Genomic DNA, 18,670 nt, shown 5'->3' on the forward strand with positions numbered 1-18,670 from the left:
GCTTAACAAAAATATACAAATATGTCACAGTTTTTTATTTTTTTGGCCTATACTCTCCTAGCTGTCATCCAATGCAGACATTAAGCCTCCTTACAGTATGTCTTATTGTTAATGTGTGAGTTTGTGTGGGGTGGCACAGACTGATGTTTTTCCTTATTTCTATTAACATCCTACCTTCTCTTGTAGTGCTGTGCTGTATTCTTTGATATATCTACACAATACACAGTATAACACTGAGTGTTAATTTAAGACAAAAGTTAACACCAGGTTTTACTGTGTGGGATTCACTTCCGTAAATCAGAATAACACAGACAAATGATAAACTAGAAAAAGTGCTCCTCAGAGCAGCACAAGTCTCCACCAGGTCAGGAACGTTTGTTGTGCGTTTGCATTGTTTGAGTGATTATAGAAGTAGCAGTTAATAGACAATAGACAATAGGGCACTGTTAAAAGGGTGGCATTTAATTGTTCCTTAAGGAAATGTGCAATGCACAGCAATTGGATGCTGTATGAGAAATCTGAAAGACCCATTTCGTTCAGTGACTATATGCTGTGTATCAATTTGAGTGATGTTTGGACAACATCTGCAGGCCCATGTGAACAGAAGGAACATACAGTGGCGGAATTCACCATGTGGAACTGACAGTCTCTGGAAACGGGTGGTGTCATTGTAGTGTGGATATTCATTGAGGCAGTTGTGTAGCATTACCCTGTGGCCTGTGCCATGTCCCTGACACCAAAGGGTATGTTAGTGTAGATTGGAATGATGGTGGGGTCAGAATAGTCATTTTGTTAAATGGTGCATTTATATAGAGCCTCTATCCAAGGCGCTTTACAGAAAATGTGCATTACATTCACCCATTCACACACCAATGCCGGAGGAAACCATGCAAGGCACTAACCTGCACATGGGGAACAATTTGGGGTTCAGAGTCTTGCTCAAGGAGATAAGGACATAAACTAACTCTGGGGAGCCCGGGTTCGAACTGGGAACCTTGTGGTTGCCAACCCGTCAAATGTTGTGAGCACACACCAACCAACTCCATTTATTTGTGTCCTGTTGGCATTTGTATATATTTTCTTAACATAAGTCACCTTTATTAGAATGCATTCAGCAGTAGTGGACAAAGTACTCACAACAACTGAGTCAAAGTATCTAGATACTCCTGGTCAAATCAACTACAAGTGAAAGTTGCTCTGTCAAATTTATGTAGGCTACTAGAACAATTGCTTTAAAAAAGTGTTTGTGCATGCTTTAATGCAGGGGTTTTCAACAGGTGGTCCATGGACCACTGGTGGTCTGTGAAGGTATTGCATGTGGTCACCATGAATTTAGTGTAGGATTTTTTATTTTATTGAGTGGTGCAACCACTCCTATAGACAGCTATGTGTGTCCCTGTGTCTGAACACGAAAATAGCTTTTGACTGGTTTTCACAACCAAATGTCACTGTTGCGCAGCCTAACGCACACACTGACACACACTCACACACACACACACACACACACACACACACACACACACACACACACACACACACACACACACACACACACACACACACACACACACACACACACACACACACAGACTGTATATATCAGGGGTGCCCAACCTTTTTTGACTTGAGAGCTACTTTCAAAATGACCAGCTCAACAAGATCTACCCACCTGTTTAATAGTTTAAATATGTACCTGAGGGTGCATTAGAATAGCAGCGCTGGCATTACATAATAAGACAAATGCACTTGGAATGGGAAATAGAGGGGGAGAAATGGAATAGGTTGAAAACAAAATGTTGCATTGTGGATTTGAGCTGACAGGCGCTTTTTGATGTTAATCAATCAAGTCTCAATTGGCAGATTCCAAGAATTGTCTTTTATATATTTAATTGAAATGTGATCTACCTGCACAGCCTTTGTGTTCTACTGGTAGATCGCAATCTACCTTTTGGGCACCCCTGGTATATATGATGATTTGGGGTGTGGTTGGAGAATATAAATATTCTCTATGTTCATATACAATGAATTCCCTTTATTTTTTCACTTTAACATGTTGTTCTCAAATTCCAATGCTACTAACTGATAAGTCTCTAGGGAGCGCGCACTGACCAAGGAGACAAGGTCAGGAGGCCCTTTGAGAGGTACGAGCGCAGATGCTGAGTGTAAATAATTCTGCCCAGCAACCCCTTGGTTTCTCAGGGTCTACCTTATCAGGGTCGCGACTTTTACTACATCTATCAATGGGCCAGTCAAGCTACTGGTTTCAGCCAGAACTTCAATGGCTCATTGCCCAGTTGTTGCCAGTATCTCTAACATGTCATGTTAAGACCCATGTTTTTCCCCCACTTGACTAGTTGAGAGACCGTGAACTCAATGACCTGGTGAACTATGATGACCATCCATGTAGTCATTGAAGGTCAAGAAATTCAACAGAAAAAGGGAGTTAGAATCTCAAGAGAAGGAATTGCACCGGATTGTCTGGTTGAGTCATTATTATTAGAAAATTATTAGTAATCAATGGACCATTGGTTGAGAAACAGTGGGATGTATACACATGGGATGCATAGTAAGTGTTACAAAAGCACTCATCCATACCGTCCATATCCCCACCCAACACAACAGTGGTTTCTAAGTCAGGGTGGTGGTCCCTCATTCACAATCAGTTGAAAACCCCTGCTTTAATGTCTTGAAAACAACTGCTTGTAGATCAGCTAATGTCACTGAGGTATTTGAATTAGTGTGGTTAACTCATAATAATCATACCTTTTCCCTCATTAGAAGTGTAGTGGAGTCAAAAGTACAATATTATTTATCTTTGAAATAGAAAGTCAAGTATCAAAAAATACAAGTAAAGTACAGATACTCAAAAGATTTACTTAAGTACAGTACTCAAATGTACTTAGTTACTATCCACCAGATGGTATTGTCTATTAATTGTTTGCATAGCCTGAAATGTTTAGGCTATTGAAGATGCATTTTCTGAATTTTCAAATGGCTGGTTGGCCATATTTGGAGTGTAGAGATTTTGGAGCCAAACAAAAGCCAAACAAATCACCACTCATTTGTTTTCTGTCTTCAGGAAGCAGGGACTTCTGGTTTCTCATTTCTGAGTAATGTTAATACTGAGACAGTATGCAAACTGGAATTTATAGAATTTTAGATTAATTGGCTAAACAGAATATCAATACCCAAACTAAATGGATGGATTATAATAATTCCAATTCAGCAGGAGGCAAATTGCATAATTACCCAATATCAATTATAGCCTATTTAGTTTTTAAACGGTCTAAATAAATACGAAACATGCTGGACAGGTTTATCATGTAGGTTGATGTATGTCCACCAACAACATTTTAAATGCATCTCATTCTCTGAGTCATTCTGCAACTCTCCCTTAAAGCTGATTAGAAGGTTCTTTCCTCCAACAGATCAATGTCTACCGTAGCCTATATCATCCACAGCAGCACTTGTAAACTACATTCAGAATGAGAAAGACTAGCAGAATCTGAAGTAATAGCCTTGGATCAAGACTATCATAGATGTATTTTTTTCAAAATCGATAAAAACAAATCTATGATAGTCTTGATCCAAGGCTAGAACAGAAGTAACCACAAAAAGTCAAATGTATGCTCCAACTGCATGTGAACTGGGAGCTGACCTGACATGACATGCACTTAGACAGCTGTACAGCTGGACAGCTGTTGCTTGCTGCATTGTGTCGCTCTTGTCGCCCCCTGATGGCAGCACTTGAAGCTCAGTTTTACTGCAGTAGGCACAATATAGTTTCCTCTTTGATAGCAGATTGTACAGATAATGTACAATATATATAAAACGAAATTGTATAAATTATATAATATATGTCAAATTATATATATATTTTTAAATAAATTATACAATTTATAATTATATAAAATGTGTGTTTTCTTATTTGAAATTGATTTTAGATTGTGATATTGCAAAGATACAGTCTACCATTCATTGTCAGTGGAAGCCAGCGACATGAAGATGCAAAGATGCATCCGACGTTTGTGCAAAAGCTACAACAGCTACAAATACACTAGTATAGCAGCTTTGCATCTTTTGCATGCCTGCCCGTGTCTGGGCCGCGGGGGGCTGGGCCGTGTGAACGCAGCATTACGTCGAATACATGCGCCGACTTTTTACCACGTGGGAAGGATTTTGCGGACGTAAACAACTGCATCGCTGCCATAAAGAATTTGTTTCTTATCTGTGCTGCTTATTATGATTGATTAAGTAGAAGAAGCGCCGACGTTCCGTTTAACATACGCGTGTTTTTCTAGACCATGCCCCACGACCCCGATCCTCCTCCGGCTAAAAGGTTTAAGCCGGGGTCCGCTTTTTTCCGTCACGACAAGAACAGTAAGCCTGGAATGCTGCTGCCTAGAAAGGGAAATGGATCCACCACTTCCATAGAAATCCAGCGAAAAAACCTCCCAATCCACCAGGCAAAGTCCCAGCTGTTGAACCAACTCCGACAGCTTCACAATGCTGTCCTAATAGGTAACGTAACGTATCAAATTCTAACTTAACTCAAGAACTACATCCACGGTCCACCACTGTGTGTTATTTTGCAGGCGATACCCTTTTAAGCTAATTTACGGGTTATTTTGTTTTAACAATAGTGTCGAATCCACATTTTATTTTGTTTCATTACAGACGATTGAGTGGAATTAAATCATAGCCCCAATACGTTCCCTCAGTCCCTACGCTCATTCTGTACAGAATGTGACATTTTAGTTGAAATTAAAAGTTAAAGCTCTGTTAGTAGCCATCAGAGTGTTTATTGTTCAGTATCAACATGGTGTGCATTTTCATGTGGGACACCGCTTTCATACATCAGGAGAAAGAACAGCTTCAATTTGATAGTTTTCCAAATGTCTGTGTCTGCTATTTTCTCACCCCCAATTCCACTTGTTTATCCTGTATCCTATGACTCTATGAGTGAGGTCTACTCTCTTCTGATTGGATGAAAATGGTATCTCAACATGAAAATGTATGTTCCGTTTACTAAAGAGTCAGTTGGGTGAAGAGATCTCACTCTGTAATTGATTACAAACATTCTCTATGATTACTACAGGAGTATAGAGCTATTCTCATGTGTGTATGACATTTGTTTTTGATTTTGTGTGCACAAAATGTGAAAAGAGCATTCATTGTTGCATCACTACAATCCCTTTAATCTCCCTTTGACACACACACACACACACACACACACACACACACACACACACACACACACACACACACACACACATGTGCGCACACAAACTAAATCTTGCATCCGAACTGTTGGAACTTTTATCTTTCTATTTTACATCAGGTGAAACTGGCTCTGGAAAGACCACTCAGGTCCCGCAGTATGTGTATGAAGCTGGCATCGGGAGACAGGGCATTATTGCTATCACTCAGCCCCGTCGTGTGGCTGCAATCTCACTGGCAGGGAGGGTGGCAGAGGAGAAGAGGACTCAGCTTGGAAAGCTGGTGTGTAGACCAGACCTCTGTATTACTATTCACACATTTGAAGTACAGGTTCTGTTCGTGCAAAAGCATGGAAATTTAAAACGGATTGAGCATGATTTTGTCACTAGACTTGAGATCTTGTCAGATATGACAAATCCACAGTAAATCAATAACCTTCTTCTCTTCAGGTTGGCTACACAGTGCGTTTTGAGGACGTCACCTCTTCTGAGACAAAGATCAAGTTCATGACAGATGGCATGCTTCTGCGTGAAGCCATTGGGGACCCCTTGCTGCTGCGCTATACAGTGGTGGTCCTCGATGAAGCCCATGAGCGCACTGTGCACACGGACGTCCTTTTTGGTGTAGTAAAGGCTGCTCAGCGCAAGCGTAGAGAACTTAATAAGTTCCCTTTGAAGGTAGGAGACCTGAACATTTGTGTAAACTTTGATTATAGTTGTTCGCCTGCGCTTATTCGTTTTTGACTGGGGTAAGTGGGTAACAGCCCACAAATCCTATAAAAAATGTTTTTTGTTCCATGTAAACACTACAGGTCATAGTGATGTCAGCCACCATGGATGTGGATTTGTTCTCTGAATACTTCAATAAGTCTCCTGTGTTGTACCTGGAGGGGAGGCAGCATCCCATTCAGATCTACTACACCAAGCAGCCTCAGTCAGACTACCTCCAGGCTGCACTGGTCTCTGTGTTCCAGATCCACCAGGTAAGCTAAGCTAGTAAGCTTCAACCTGTAATCAAAGTAAAGAACAACATTTCACTGAAGTTCACTTATAATAATTTAATATTATCTTCTTTTAAATGCAAATGCTAGACAAACAGTTTGAAGTGTTTTATAATATGAAATATTATGGGGTTGAAAGAGGAGCACTACAATTAAGACAAAATATTACTTTAGGTTACTGACACCTGGTCTATAATCGTATACAATATTGGAATCCTTTTGGCTAAAATAATCAGAGAATTGTCTAATATGTTGGCTTGTTATAAACAATATTGCTTTCATAATTAGTGTGGTTGCACTATTGTTATTGTAAATGAGCGATACTTTGCCGCGCTACTCCTCCCACAGTTTTTTCCACACACACACACTCGAGCCATATGTCAAATCGACCGGCTTTATTGGGAATCGTGTGCTTCTGATAAGAGATCGGTTGTATAGTTTAATTGATATTAATTAATTAGTTCTCCATAGACTTATAATGGGAAGATCGAAGACTAAATAAGGCTCCAATTTAAGTATTACGGAAGACCGTAAGCGCCATATTTACAAGACTTGGGGGGCGTTCATAATAATTATGAAAATGAATTGAAGAGATCAGTCGGCGCTATAACAGCCCACTTTATGTTTTTCCCTATAACTCTTGAACCGTAAGTCGTAAAATCAAAATGTATTTTTCCGTGGATTCCTTGGGCCTAACCCATCTCCCCATATAGGCCACGCCCATTTCCTTCTGGATAGATTTTTTTTCAAAACACACTTTTTTCTCCTCCTACAGATTTAGTCTATTATTTATTACTTTAGTCAGTGATTCATTCAAAACCAGTTGAAAATACAGTGGTATCATTAATTGTCTTAAAACAGACTTTTTGTCAGTGACTGCTCTGCTCTACGGAAAAACATCACAGCAGGTTTATGCAACCAATCTATAATAATAATAATCTATAGCAACGGTGTCTGTTGGGGTCTGCGTGCAGGAAGCGCCTTCGTCTCATGACATCTTAGTCTTCATGACGGGCCAGGAGGAGATCGAGGCTCTTGCCAGAACATGCAGGGACATTGCCAAGCACCTGCCTGACAGCTGCGGCCCCATGATGGTTATCCCATTATATGCCTCTCTGCCCCCGGCACAGCAGCTCAGGGTCTTCCAGTCTACACCTAAGGTAACGGTGAAACTTGAGGCTCGATTTTTACTTGCTTATGGGTCCCACACACACACAACACAAAATAGACGATCTACGGGCTCACAATGCATTGTAGTGGGCCATGTTGTGAGGTTATCGATCATAATGCAGATTTGCTGATAGCATTGTGTAATGGGGCTTTAAAACGGTAAAGAACATTTTGGATATGTAAATAATACTGTTTTTATTAGGCATTTTTTGTATGACAGTTTCAGAATATTATCGACAATGATAAGTAATTCAGTAAAATAAAAATGAAAAAAATAACAGGCAATGTAAATGTTCCACATACAATACTTAATAAAAATGACATATAAGTGTGATAAACATGAAAAAACAAAAAAAACAGTTAAACAATGACAAGTGTGAACAGACAAACAAAACGGACAACAGGACAGACACTCTCGCTCTCAAACTTCCAACATGTTGTTGTAAATTTAGTGAATTACAGACATTCTTTTTTAAATAAGAAAAAACACTCAGTTCCTTTTTTTACTTTTCTTTCTATCCAATTTTCTATTGTGATATCTATTCTGTAGGAGGGGTTAGCGTGCACCTATTGAAATATTCAATGAAGGGTTGCCATGTCTGGTAGAATCTATCTTCACTCCCTCTCAATTCAAACTTAATCTTTTCCAATTGTAAGTAGTGCATAACATCTCTCATAAGTGAAGTGTGAGTCGGAACCTGTGCTTGTTTCCAATTCATATGTAAAATTCTTAATATTGTCTTGCATACTAACGGTAAGTTTACATTTATCTATAGAATATTAATGAATGATGCCTTTTTTGTACATTTTTTGCTCTTTTACAGGGCTGTAGGAAGGTTATCCTCTCGACCAATGTTGCAGAGACATCGATCACAATCTCTGGCATCAAATATGTCATAGATACCGGGATGGTGAAAGCAAAACACTTCAATCCTGGTTAGATAATTTTCTATTCACTTCACAGTTCACACCTTTTTTGCCCAAGCTTTACATTAACTTTGTAACCACATGCCTAACTCCAACAGTGACCTAATATGGTTGACCCCTCTCAATAAACCAGGGGAGCTATCTTAAGTAAGACATAAAGCATGATGAGGTGGTCTCATGGGAAATTATACCATATAATGTGATTAATGTCCTATTTCGATTCTATTGTCAATACTTTTTTTTAAAGAATTGTCAAATGTTTGAATGTATATTATGAAATTATCAAATGGTGTGTATATAATATATGTGGTGCTGTTGTCAGTTTGCTCTAAATGGATTGTGCATGTTCTACGTGGCTTCCAGACAGTGGCTTGGAGGTGCTAGCGGTGCAGCGGGTGTCCAAAGCTCAGGCATGGCAGCGAGCGGGCAGGGCTGGCAGAGAGGACTCGGGCTGCTGCTACCGGCTCTACACAGAGGCAGAGTTTGACAACCTCACACCTATGACTGTGCCAGAGATCCAGAGGTAAAGTTGTTGTCGTAGGACCACGCTATCTCTTACAGTATGTGCTGCCTTCATATGGCTTTTTAGAGGAATCTGATTCTCTTAAATGGTTGCTTCATTTAGACCAACATAATTGAAATCTCTGCTGCTCTGTTCTCTTTTTCTGTGTGTACAATCTGTACATGTGTGTTCATATTCTGCAGATGCAATTTATCCAGTGTGATGCTACAACTAATGGCCTTGGGGGTTCCAGATGTGATGAATTTTGATTTTATGTCCAAGCCTTCCCCCGGTAAGGTGTTATCTATTATAAATCAACATAAGTCTTCAAATGGATAATAAATCTAATTGTGGGGGTAACTTATAATTGGTATCGTTATTGATCTCAGAGGCCATCCGCTCTGCTGTGGAACAGTTGGAACTGCTGGGAGCTGTGGTAAGGAAGGAGGAACGGGTTTCCCTCACTGCATTGGGCAAGAAAATGGCTAGCTTCCCTCTAGAGCCTAGATTTTCCAAGGTAATTACAGTATATACATTTATTTACATCAAAAGTACACCAACTAATATATATGTGCTAATGCTCTTTGGTCATTGTATGTCAGACTTGAAACATTATTCTTCCTTAGGCCCAAACCGCATCAATGATTCCTCCTTGCAACCAAACGGTTACGAGTAGTTGCATGTAGTTGCATGCAACCATTATCTCCAATAGCAGTTGCAAGGATCGAGTTGCATTGGTGTGACATGTCCTCAAAACTGTTTTGTTGCAAGGAATAAGAGAAGTCGCTTCACTTGGGCCAACATCTTGGAAATGCGGTACAAGACAAAACTCCTAGCGCTTCAAAAGGAGCCATCTATATAAAAAGTTCTGACATTCATATTATCATTTACATTTCATATTTATGAACACTGGCGACTAGTAACACACTAAACACAGTAACAAATGAGTTCAAAGTACACCATTTTAGAATGACATCATTTCCCCACTTAATGATGCTTATACACAATTACACATGCCCCTCATGAAATGATGAGATTAACAGAATTTGCAATTTGTTATTCCTGCAGTATAGTCTGAACAATTAATGAATGCGCAATAACGGCTTTATTTATTTATTTGGTCGGGACATTGCACATTAATGAACACAAGACAGGTGTAATACACATGAGCAAGTATACATAACAACATAAGTAATCATTATGATATAAACTGAACTAAAATACAAAACTAGTTCAGTCGGCACTGGGACATTCAACTTTTATATAGTTGTGTGTAGTACAGTACATGCATCAAACTATGATTTTGAAAACTTCTGAATACTTATCCATCTTATTCTCTTTGTTCCTCAGACGATACTGGTGTCCCCGGACTTCTCCTGTTCCGAGGAGATATTGAGCATTGTGTCTCTGCTGTCAGTGGACACAGTGCTGTACAACCCCCCAGCCCGTCGCGAAGAGGTCCTTGCTGTACGGAGGCGATTTGCCTCCAGTGAAGGAGATCACATGACACTCCTCAACATATACAGAGCTTTTAAAAAAGTCAGCAGCAACAAGGTAATGACTTGTGCAATAGTACAATAATGTGTATCACCTAAACAAAAAGACAGTTTGGAAATATTGTCTGTCTTATCAATGTCATGCAACACTAGTTCTTTTTATGCTTCTTGCTACAGGAGTGGTGTCGGGAGAATTTTGTCAACAGCAGGAACATGAGTCTAGTGAGAGAGGTTCGAGCCCAGCTCAGAGACATCTGCCTTAAGGTACATCACCACAAATCTATTACGTTATGTGTTACTCAAACACTGATTTACAGCAGTTCACTTATTTTCTTCTTTGGGTTTCGTAGCTGAATCTGAAGCTTGAGTCATGTGGGACAGATTCCGGAAATGTCCGCCGCTGCTTGGCACACGGGATGTTTGTCAATGCTGCAGAGCTCCAACCTGACGGCAGCTACATCGCCCTTGACACGCACCAGCCCGTGTCCATCCACCCATCCTCTGTTCTCTTCCAGGCCAAGCCAGCATACGTAGTCTTCAATGAACTGCTGCACACGTCCCGTTGCTACATGCGAGACCTTTGCTTGGTGGATGCTGATTGGCTGATGGATGCAGCACCAGAGTACTTTTGCCGCAAACTCCGACCTACCAAAAGCTAACCGATACAGAAACAGGACTACTGTGGCGTAAATCTCCGCCAAGAGAAATGCCTCTCTTGAGCCAGTGAAAATAAATCCTGAAGAATAATGTAAAGACGTATTTTGTCTCAGCACTCTCTTCTAAGCTGTATGACAATACAGAAACTGTTGTGTGCCAGAGCAAAACAACATATCACTGGATGTTTACAGTCGTAGATTTGAATGGTTTTCCAATTTTCACTACCTCCGAATTGACAAGCAGCTGGCATGTGTTGCCTGAGCAGAAATGTTCATTAACTGGGCCTCACATGCTCTAATTTCTCTGGACTCTAATTCACATTTAAAACATGCACTGTCTGTCTTCCCTGTTGCCACATACTGTAACACTCAGTATGTTCTACTTCAGGTTTCACAATATTTTCTTTTCTTTCCTATGTTCTACAATTTGCATGTTTTGAATCCCAATGATTACTTAAATGGGGCATTACATTTCCCCCAAAATGTTATGGTATTGTCTGGACTTATTTAATTATCTGATCATAATTTGAAGACTTTAGCAGAGTATTTGGAGGCCATTCTATGACTCAGCCTGCCATATCAGTCAGTGCATGAAGGCAAGTCTGTGTTGGCAGTACTGTGACATCGTCTGTATATGGTCAAAAAACAGATGCGACCTTGCACATACAGAATCCTTGATTTCTAGAAAGATGGATGAAAGGTTGGCATGGCTGTGGAGTTTGTAACCTACTTGGTCTCGCTCAACTGAGCATAATGTGCTCCCATGGAGAAAAAAAATGCAATGTTTCCTTTCCAATAATATGAATAGAGGCGATTTGTGTCTTAACTGATATATACGTATTACAGATCATTATCAACTGTTCAAATTCAAATTTGATATGGGATATATAATGGTGTCCATTATAACATTTATTCTAGAAAGATATAAGGATAGGATATATATGTTAACATGTAACGCAAGTAAAGGTATTCCGATATTACTCATTGAATGTTTGTTCAGTAACTAGTACTGAAGTACAAAGAAAATGCATTTTCAGGTCGTGATACCATATCCAATCGGGAGAGAGAACTCTCAGTATACAGGTTATCCAATCGGGGGAGAGAACTCTCAGTATACAGGTTATCCAATCGGGAGAGAGAACTCTCACTATACAGTATACAAAATTGGAACTGGAATGCTATAAAATTGAAGCTGATGAATGGGTACTCTCTCATGATTGGCTGAAATTGAAGAAGCAGGGAGAGCCCTGGCTGTTACTGAACAAACTAGCAAATGTAGCAATGATTACTAGCAGGATATAGTGCTTTTACAAAAATGTTTTTTTTTAACAAATCACTTGCTATACCTTTACAATTATATAATTTCATATTTTCCACATAATTTCATATCACCACTTCATCACATGCATGTGAAAAACAGTAGTATGCCTTAACAACATTCACTTCACATTAAATACAATCCTAATTAATAATAATCATATTACAATTATCATCATGGGTACTAGCTGTGAGTGGGGAGTGTTGGCTGATGAATGAATATCAACATCCTAATACATCCTGATACTGGGGGGTAAAATTATGACAGGCAATACCTGCTGTCAAAATATGACCCCCCCAGTCAAAAAACACTTTGTTTGAAATAGACTTGCATCACTCACTTCACATGGGTGGGTGTGATTTTTACATTATAATATGGACTCCTACGGCAGCACGCACTGTACCTCTGCTTCGTCACAAGATGGGGCACTTTCCTTACATAACTAGCTCCATAGACCCGCTAGCATGCCTGGGCCATAGAGTTAAGACATAGTTACGACATTGAGGCGGCTGCAGCCTGGAGAAGCTGGGCCGTTCCCTGCTATGGTTGCCTGAGTCCGAGAGCCGCCATTGGACTATATAGAGATATATTATAGGCCTACCGTACATATAACTTATAAGAAAGGATATGTCTATGATTGGACTGGCCCCATGAAGTGAATGGAGTTGTCGTAACTCTTCTATTAGATGGCTCGGGCGGCTCTGGACCTACAGTTTCCGGTTGAAGGGTCATAGTTTGGAGAGGTCGTTCCGTGTCCTTCCTTCCACACGTGTGTTGACGGCGAGCAAGACGCCGGTTACCCGACTCACTGTTCTCGTTAACTTCATATACATACTTTCTCTAATTAACTGGACTTGTTGTTATTGTTACAATGCTAAAGTCTCTTGTTCGCGCGGTGGGAACGGCTGTTCGAGTCTCTGCAGCTACGACGTCAACGGCCCGGTCTCTTCCACTCTCAAGCAGCCCGGCTCTATGCGCTCCCAGCTCGGCCACAACTCGGCCGTTCACCCGGTCCCTGTGGATGATGAGCAGTGGTAACGGAGCTTCTTCGGGCTTCAGACCCAAACTGTTCAGCTCTAAGATACTGAGACCGTCGGTGTCGTGTGGATGCGGGAGTCTACACACAGAAGGTAAACGTTTCTTGTCACCTTGCACAACGAGCAACGACCTGTTTAGTTTGCTAGTAGTAGCCAGGTGTGTGTGTGTGTGTGTGTGTGTGAGAGAGAGAGAGAGAGAGAGAGTACATTCTTAAATTTGGATGGTGCAATCATGAACATGTAAGCCAAATGCCGGAATATGCATGTGTAAGCTTAGCCCTGAAATGAGCCCCTCTCTGAACCCCCTGGGTCAGCCCAATCCGAACCGGACCGGGCTGGTCTCCAAAATGTCATAGCCCTACAAGCAGAACCCAATGGTACTGAAGTTTCTGACATTTTGTAGAGCGAAATCCAAATTTCATAAAAGCTTTTATGGAGGGTTCCGAGAGGGGCTAAAAATGTCAGAAACGTCAGTAGCATTGGGTTCTGCTTGTAGGGCTACCCTGAAATATGACTGTCAAGTATGAGCGTCATGTGAACCATGGCTAGTGTAGGCTACCCAATGTCTTAACTCTAGTTGTTGCATACTGTAACTGTCTGAATGTCAAAGTGGAGAATAGAAATGTGTGAAGTAGTGAGTTAACAAGGTGAAAGTGAAATAGTCTACACTTTTGTATATAAGTGAAAGACATTGAAATAATTACATTTTCATATTATTCATGGAAAAATCAGGGAGACTGCAGTTACAGTTGTTTCTCATCGCATTCTCTTATTAGGCATTAGGATTAATGCCCATTTATGGTTATTAAAAAAGAATATATTTTTTCTTAACCCCATACATCGTTTTATTCCCAAACCAAAACAAATGTGTAAGATATAGACTTGATTTTGACAGTCTTGTGATCTGTTTGTCTTGTAAAAAATATAGGAGACAAAGCATTCAGTGATTTCTTGTCTGATGAAATCAAAGAGGAGAAGAAGATCCAGAAGAACAAAACGCTTCCAAAGATGTCTGGAGGATGGGAGCTGAAGATGAATGGCACAGAAGCCAAACTCACTAGGTTCATTTCTGGAGACGAGTAAGTTTATGACTATCCCCCCCCCCCCCCCCAGCCTACGAATTAAACTGCTCATTCAGCAAATAATGTGTTACGGTTCAACACTGTTGTTCATTTTGCAGAGTCACTATCACCTTCAACGTCAATAACAGTGTTCCTCCTAACTTTGAGGAGGAGGCTGATCAAGGACAGCAGAAGTCTGCAGAGAACGAGGTGAGTAGGTTAGAACAGAGGTTCCCAACCACCGGTCCCTGTCCCACTGGTACGCGAGAAGGGAATCCCAAGTTTTCCCGACCGTCACCAGGATTTTCCAAACAGCGGTAAAAAGTTGACTCTGTCCAGTTGAATGAAAATACAAAGGATTCGTCAGGGACGCACGCGTCATTGACTGGTTTATACTTTATGAACTGCTTAGAGTCTGTGTTACTTCCGTGTTGCGTAGCATAACAGTGACGTCACCTTCGAATCCTTTTTATCTTTACCATTAGCATGTGTTCAGAGTAGCCCTAGAACGGCTCTTGTTGTTACATACAGTATGTACAGTATTTCACATACAGAGCCATAGAACAGTTTCTATCAGTTCGGGTTCAAAATGTGCGCCATAAATGTGATAAATTGCTCCGTTTGTACTCACCCATTAAATAATTCCAAAGACGTGGTGTGAAAAATGGTCCTCTAGTTTTATATCCATGTGAAAGTTCTGGCACAAAACGCGTATTTAGTGAATTATCTCCACTTTTTCAAGAGATGCACACGGACGCCTTTCTCTCCGGGCGAGGGGGGGGGCCGGAGTGATAGTTGAACCTTCCTGTTGTTTACCGCAGACGTCATCACCAATTGACCAGGGAAACACAAAAGTTTGCGGTCACACAATTGGCAGGTGCTTTGCGATAGGTGCTGGGTAATTAATCACACCACCTGCCAATTGTGTGACCGCAAACTTTTGTGTTTCCCTGGTCAATTGGTGATGACGTCTGCGGTAAACAACAGGAAGGTTCAACTATCACTCCGGCCCTTCCCTCGCCCGGAGAGAAAGGCGTCCGTGTGCATCTCTTGAAAAAGTGGAGATAATTCACTAAATACGCGTTTTGTGCCAGAACTTTCACATGGATATAAAACTAGAGGACCATATTTCACTCCACGTCTTTGGAATTATTTAATGGGTGAGTACAAACGGAGCATTTATCACATTTATGGCGCACATTTTCATATCTACAAGGAAACGATGGAAGCTATCTATGCCTTATGATACATGAAAATTTACGAAGTATAATTAAATGATCACAGGCATTCTAGGTCTAGTGTTCAGAGCAGCAGCAGAACAATAACAAGCTGCAGCCTATTATGTCACACTCACACTAATGAAACAAAACACTACATGGTACGGGATTAAGTCTATAGTTTTCTATGAGCCCCTAGTAAACAAGGGGGGGAAATGGCGTTCGACTAAAACACTTCTTTATTGAAAACTACGGACAAATACATTGCACAAGCACTCCGGCAGCCTCTCTAACATTTGGGGCAAAAATGTAAGGCAACCGTATATTTAGCAGTATATTCTGTCCAACATCATCAGGGGTAAAGGGGTTTAAGACTAGTAGATTGAAAATGTCAACATCAATGAAATACATCTACAAGAGAGTCTAAATCTTAGGCTACTCTGAAGGTAGGTCCACCCATAGATATTAAAAAAATAGATGCCTCATTGGCCGCTCCAGTTCGTTGGAGCGATATGAGTCGATGGGAGGGCGGGAGAATTTACACTGGGAGAGGAAGTACGCTGGAACAGTGGAAGGCACGCTACGTCACGCTGCCACTCAAGTGATTACTGGCCACTCGCAGCGCATCTTTTCCGGGACTTACAGACCCAAACATGCGCTCTGTGACGCACGCTCATGCTTCCCTTGAGCACATACGCTCCAGAGCCGAAATGTCTATGGGTCCACCCACCGCAAGGCTACAGATCCTAGAGCCTGTGGGGACCATAACCGTGACAACAGAGCAGATCCTATAGCCTACTGCTTAGTAGTACTAAGCAGCAGACTTTCTGAGTTACTGCGCAGTGTGCATGCGTTGCCACAGGCTATGGGCTCTGTTGTCACCTTTACGCTAGAGGACTACAGAAGTCCATCTTAAATTTGGGGAATGTGAAAAATGGTGTGGGAGAAAAATGCAGATTAGACGGAATGGCTGACAGACAGAGGTTGTTCATTTATATACTTAGATAATGTTAAGCATAATGCTTTCTCATGACATCAGGTTTAGCCAGCCACAACAGAAGTGTAAATTCCTTTTTTCTTTTCTTTTTTTTCTTCCACTTACAGCCAGAACTTGTGTCATCACCAAACTTTGTTGTTGAAGTAATAAAACAGCAACAGAAACATTCCCTAGTGTTTGACTGCCATTACCCTGAAGATGAGGTAAGCTTTCTCCATATGAATTCTGTTAAACATGAACAATTTATGATATTTATCATTGTCAAAAAAATGTTACTGTTAAGGTCTCCACACACCGGGTGCAAATCGGATGCGAATTCGGATTTTTAGCTGCGTTTCTCCCATCGGTTTTCTGAAAAACGCGGCCGGTGTGCAACCACCTTAACTCCCCCCCCCCCCCCATGGAAGGTACATTTCCTAATGAATAATGTAATAATGAATAATAATGAATGTGTTTTTCTAGGTCGGGCATGGTGATGGTGAAGAAGAGAGTGACATCTTTGCCATTCGTGAGGTCAGTTTCCAGCCTGAGGGAGATGCTGACTGGAAGGAGACCAGCTATACACTCAACACAGACTCTCTGGACTGGGTAAGTACTTGCATTCAGTGAACCACACTGCTGATATAGAGAATATTCAATTATGAATTTCAGAAATTCCCAATGACATTATTACTAAATCTGGTTTGCCTTGATGTTCCTTGGAGACTTTCCTATAGTGCAGTGCACAGCCACGCACACAGATGTAACTGAGGGAGCAATGGCCTCCTGTTGCCATTAGCTAAATTAAATTGAGAGTCAACCGACCAAGGTTACTGGCTGCTTGTAGGATAGCCTATTGCAAACATATTTAAGAAAGATTATCATGTCAATGTGTTCTGGTGTCAATCTAGTGCATGGTCTGTTACTGAGATCTCATTGTCATACAAATTAATTCCTCAACACATTTCTGTGTTGCTTGCTACTGCTACCTACTCACTCACCTGCCAGCGAGGAGCCCCCACCAGGAAATAAACATTTCCTGCTAATAGACGCCGTCCCAGTCGTATGAATATGTGCATCAACAAAACTCACCCTCCCTGCCGCGAGTGACTAATTCCTGTGCCAGTTGCCGTGGGCTCTCTCGCGCCTCCCCGCTCAACGTGACAGACTGTAACAAATATGAATGACTGACTATTGTAAACGATACAGAGACATCTCCCCAACAATTTCGCAGACACGGTTTGTTTATTTTTGGACCACAATTCTTATGAGACTATTTAAGATGACCCCATGTTATTCTACATAGAGAGAAACTTCAGGGGAGTGATTGCATCAGGACTTTGGCTTCATACTAATAGTAAACGCTTTACAAACGCATCAACCAGCACTGGACCTATATCTATATTATTATTATTTAGCGCTGCCGCTTGTTGTGTTGTGCCGCTTCAGCGTTGCCTGGCTCAACTGCCTGTCATGCTGCAGATTCATTTTCTTCTCTCTGCTCGCAGCTCGTGCTGTCATCCTGTCGAACGGGTTTGTAGCTGTGTTTGCTGATCAGTGTATGGGGGGTGTTTTTCAGGCCCTGTACGACCACCTAATGGACTTCTTAGCTGACCGCGGGGTTGACAACACGTTTGCTGATGAACTAATTGAGCTCAGCACTGCTATTGAACATCAGGAGTATATCGGCTTCCTGGAACAACTCGGTACCTTCGTCAAATGCAACTAATGTATACACACCATGGCTGTTCGGGATATTTAAAAAAATGTCAGAGCACTTTCTGAATAGCATATGTTTGCGTCTCGTAAGAACATTGGCTTACAATATGTTTGTATTAGTTTATTTGTTTTGCTGTGACGTATATTTTTTGATGGCTGTGTGTCTGAATGTGATTACGGTATGTGAAGAGACCCGTACAATTTGAGAGAGATTCCATGTTATGCCAGCTCAGTATATACTGTATTTGTGAACTTCAACAACCCAAACAATAATTGTTCTTTTTCCAATAAAGTTATTTCATATTCATCAATGGGATATTGATGTTTTTTTTTTTTTCATTTTTAAAAACAAATACAAGTACTTTTGAATT

The 18,670-nt window shown here is 40.9% G+C and overlaps 2 protein-coding genes across 2 annotated transcripts; both read left to right on the forward strand.

Annotated features, from left to right (window-relative positions):
* Positions 1-4,178: 4,178 nt before the first annotated feature.
* On the forward strand, positions 4,179-11,448 carry dhx33 (DEAH (Asp-Glu-Ala-His) box polypeptide 33). Its single transcript, XM_080780008.1, has 12 exons — positions 4,179-4,521; positions 5,342-5,502; positions 5,670-5,897; positions 6,032-6,202; positions 7,195-7,380; positions 8,215-8,326; positions 8,681-8,840; positions 9,023-9,111; positions 9,209-9,336; positions 10,170-10,373; positions 10,493-10,579; positions 10,666-11,448. The coding sequence occupies exons 1-12, from the start codon at positions 4,305-4,307 to the stop codon at positions 10,972-10,974; spliced, it is 2,052 nt and encodes a 683-aa protein (XP_080636134.1). The 5' UTR covers positions 4,179-4,304; the 3' UTR covers positions 10,975-11,448.
* Positions 11,449-12,975: 1,527 nt separating this feature from the next.
* c1qbp (complement component 1, q subcomponent binding protein) lies at positions 12,976-18,610 on the forward strand. Its single transcript, XM_080779847.1, has 6 exons — positions 12,976-13,419; positions 14,255-14,405; positions 14,507-14,597; positions 16,709-16,804; positions 17,064-17,189; positions 18,160-18,610. The coding sequence occupies exons 1-6, from the start codon at positions 13,161-13,163 to the stop codon at positions 18,307-18,309; spliced, it is 873 nt and encodes a 290-aa protein (XP_080635973.1). The 5' UTR covers positions 12,976-13,160; the 3' UTR covers positions 18,310-18,610.
* The last annotated feature ends 60 nt before the right edge of the window (positions 18,611-18,670 follow it).

This window comes from Protomyctophum bolini (genome assembly GCF_963924005.1).
Source record: "Protomyctophum bolini genome assembly, chromosome: 13".
NCBI classification, from domain to species: domain Eukaryota; kingdom Metazoa; phylum Chordata; class Actinopteri; order Myctophiformes; family Myctophidae; genus Protomyctophum; species Protomyctophum bolini.

Excerpts from the sequence above, each read along its gene's own strand:
- dhx33 (XM_080780008.1), top strand. The coding sequence starts at position 4,305 with ATGCCCCACGACCCCGATCCTCCTCCGGCTAAAAGGTTTAAGCCGGGG. Across the intron at positions 7,381-8,214 it reads TCTTCCAGTCTACACCTAAG|GGCTGTAGGAAGGTTATCCT; the intron begins GTAACGGTGAAA and ends GCTCTTTTACAG. Across the intron at positions 9,112-9,208 it reads TATGTCCAAGCCTTCCCCCG|AGGCCATCCGCTCTGCTGTG; the intron begins GTAAGGTGTTAT and ends TATTGATCTCAG.
- c1qbp (XM_080779847.1), top strand. The coding sequence starts at position 13,161 with ATGCTAAAGTCTCTTGTTCGCGCGGTGGGAACGGCTGTTCGAGTCTCT. Across the intron at positions 13,420-14,254 it reads CGGGAGTCTACACACAGAAG|GAGACAAAGCATTCAGTGAT; the intron begins GTAAACGTTTCT and ends TAAAAAATATAG. Across the intron at positions 14,406-14,506 it reads AGGTTCATTTCTGGAGACGA|AGTCACTATCACCTTCAACG; the intron begins GTAAGTTTATGA and ends TTCATTTTGCAG.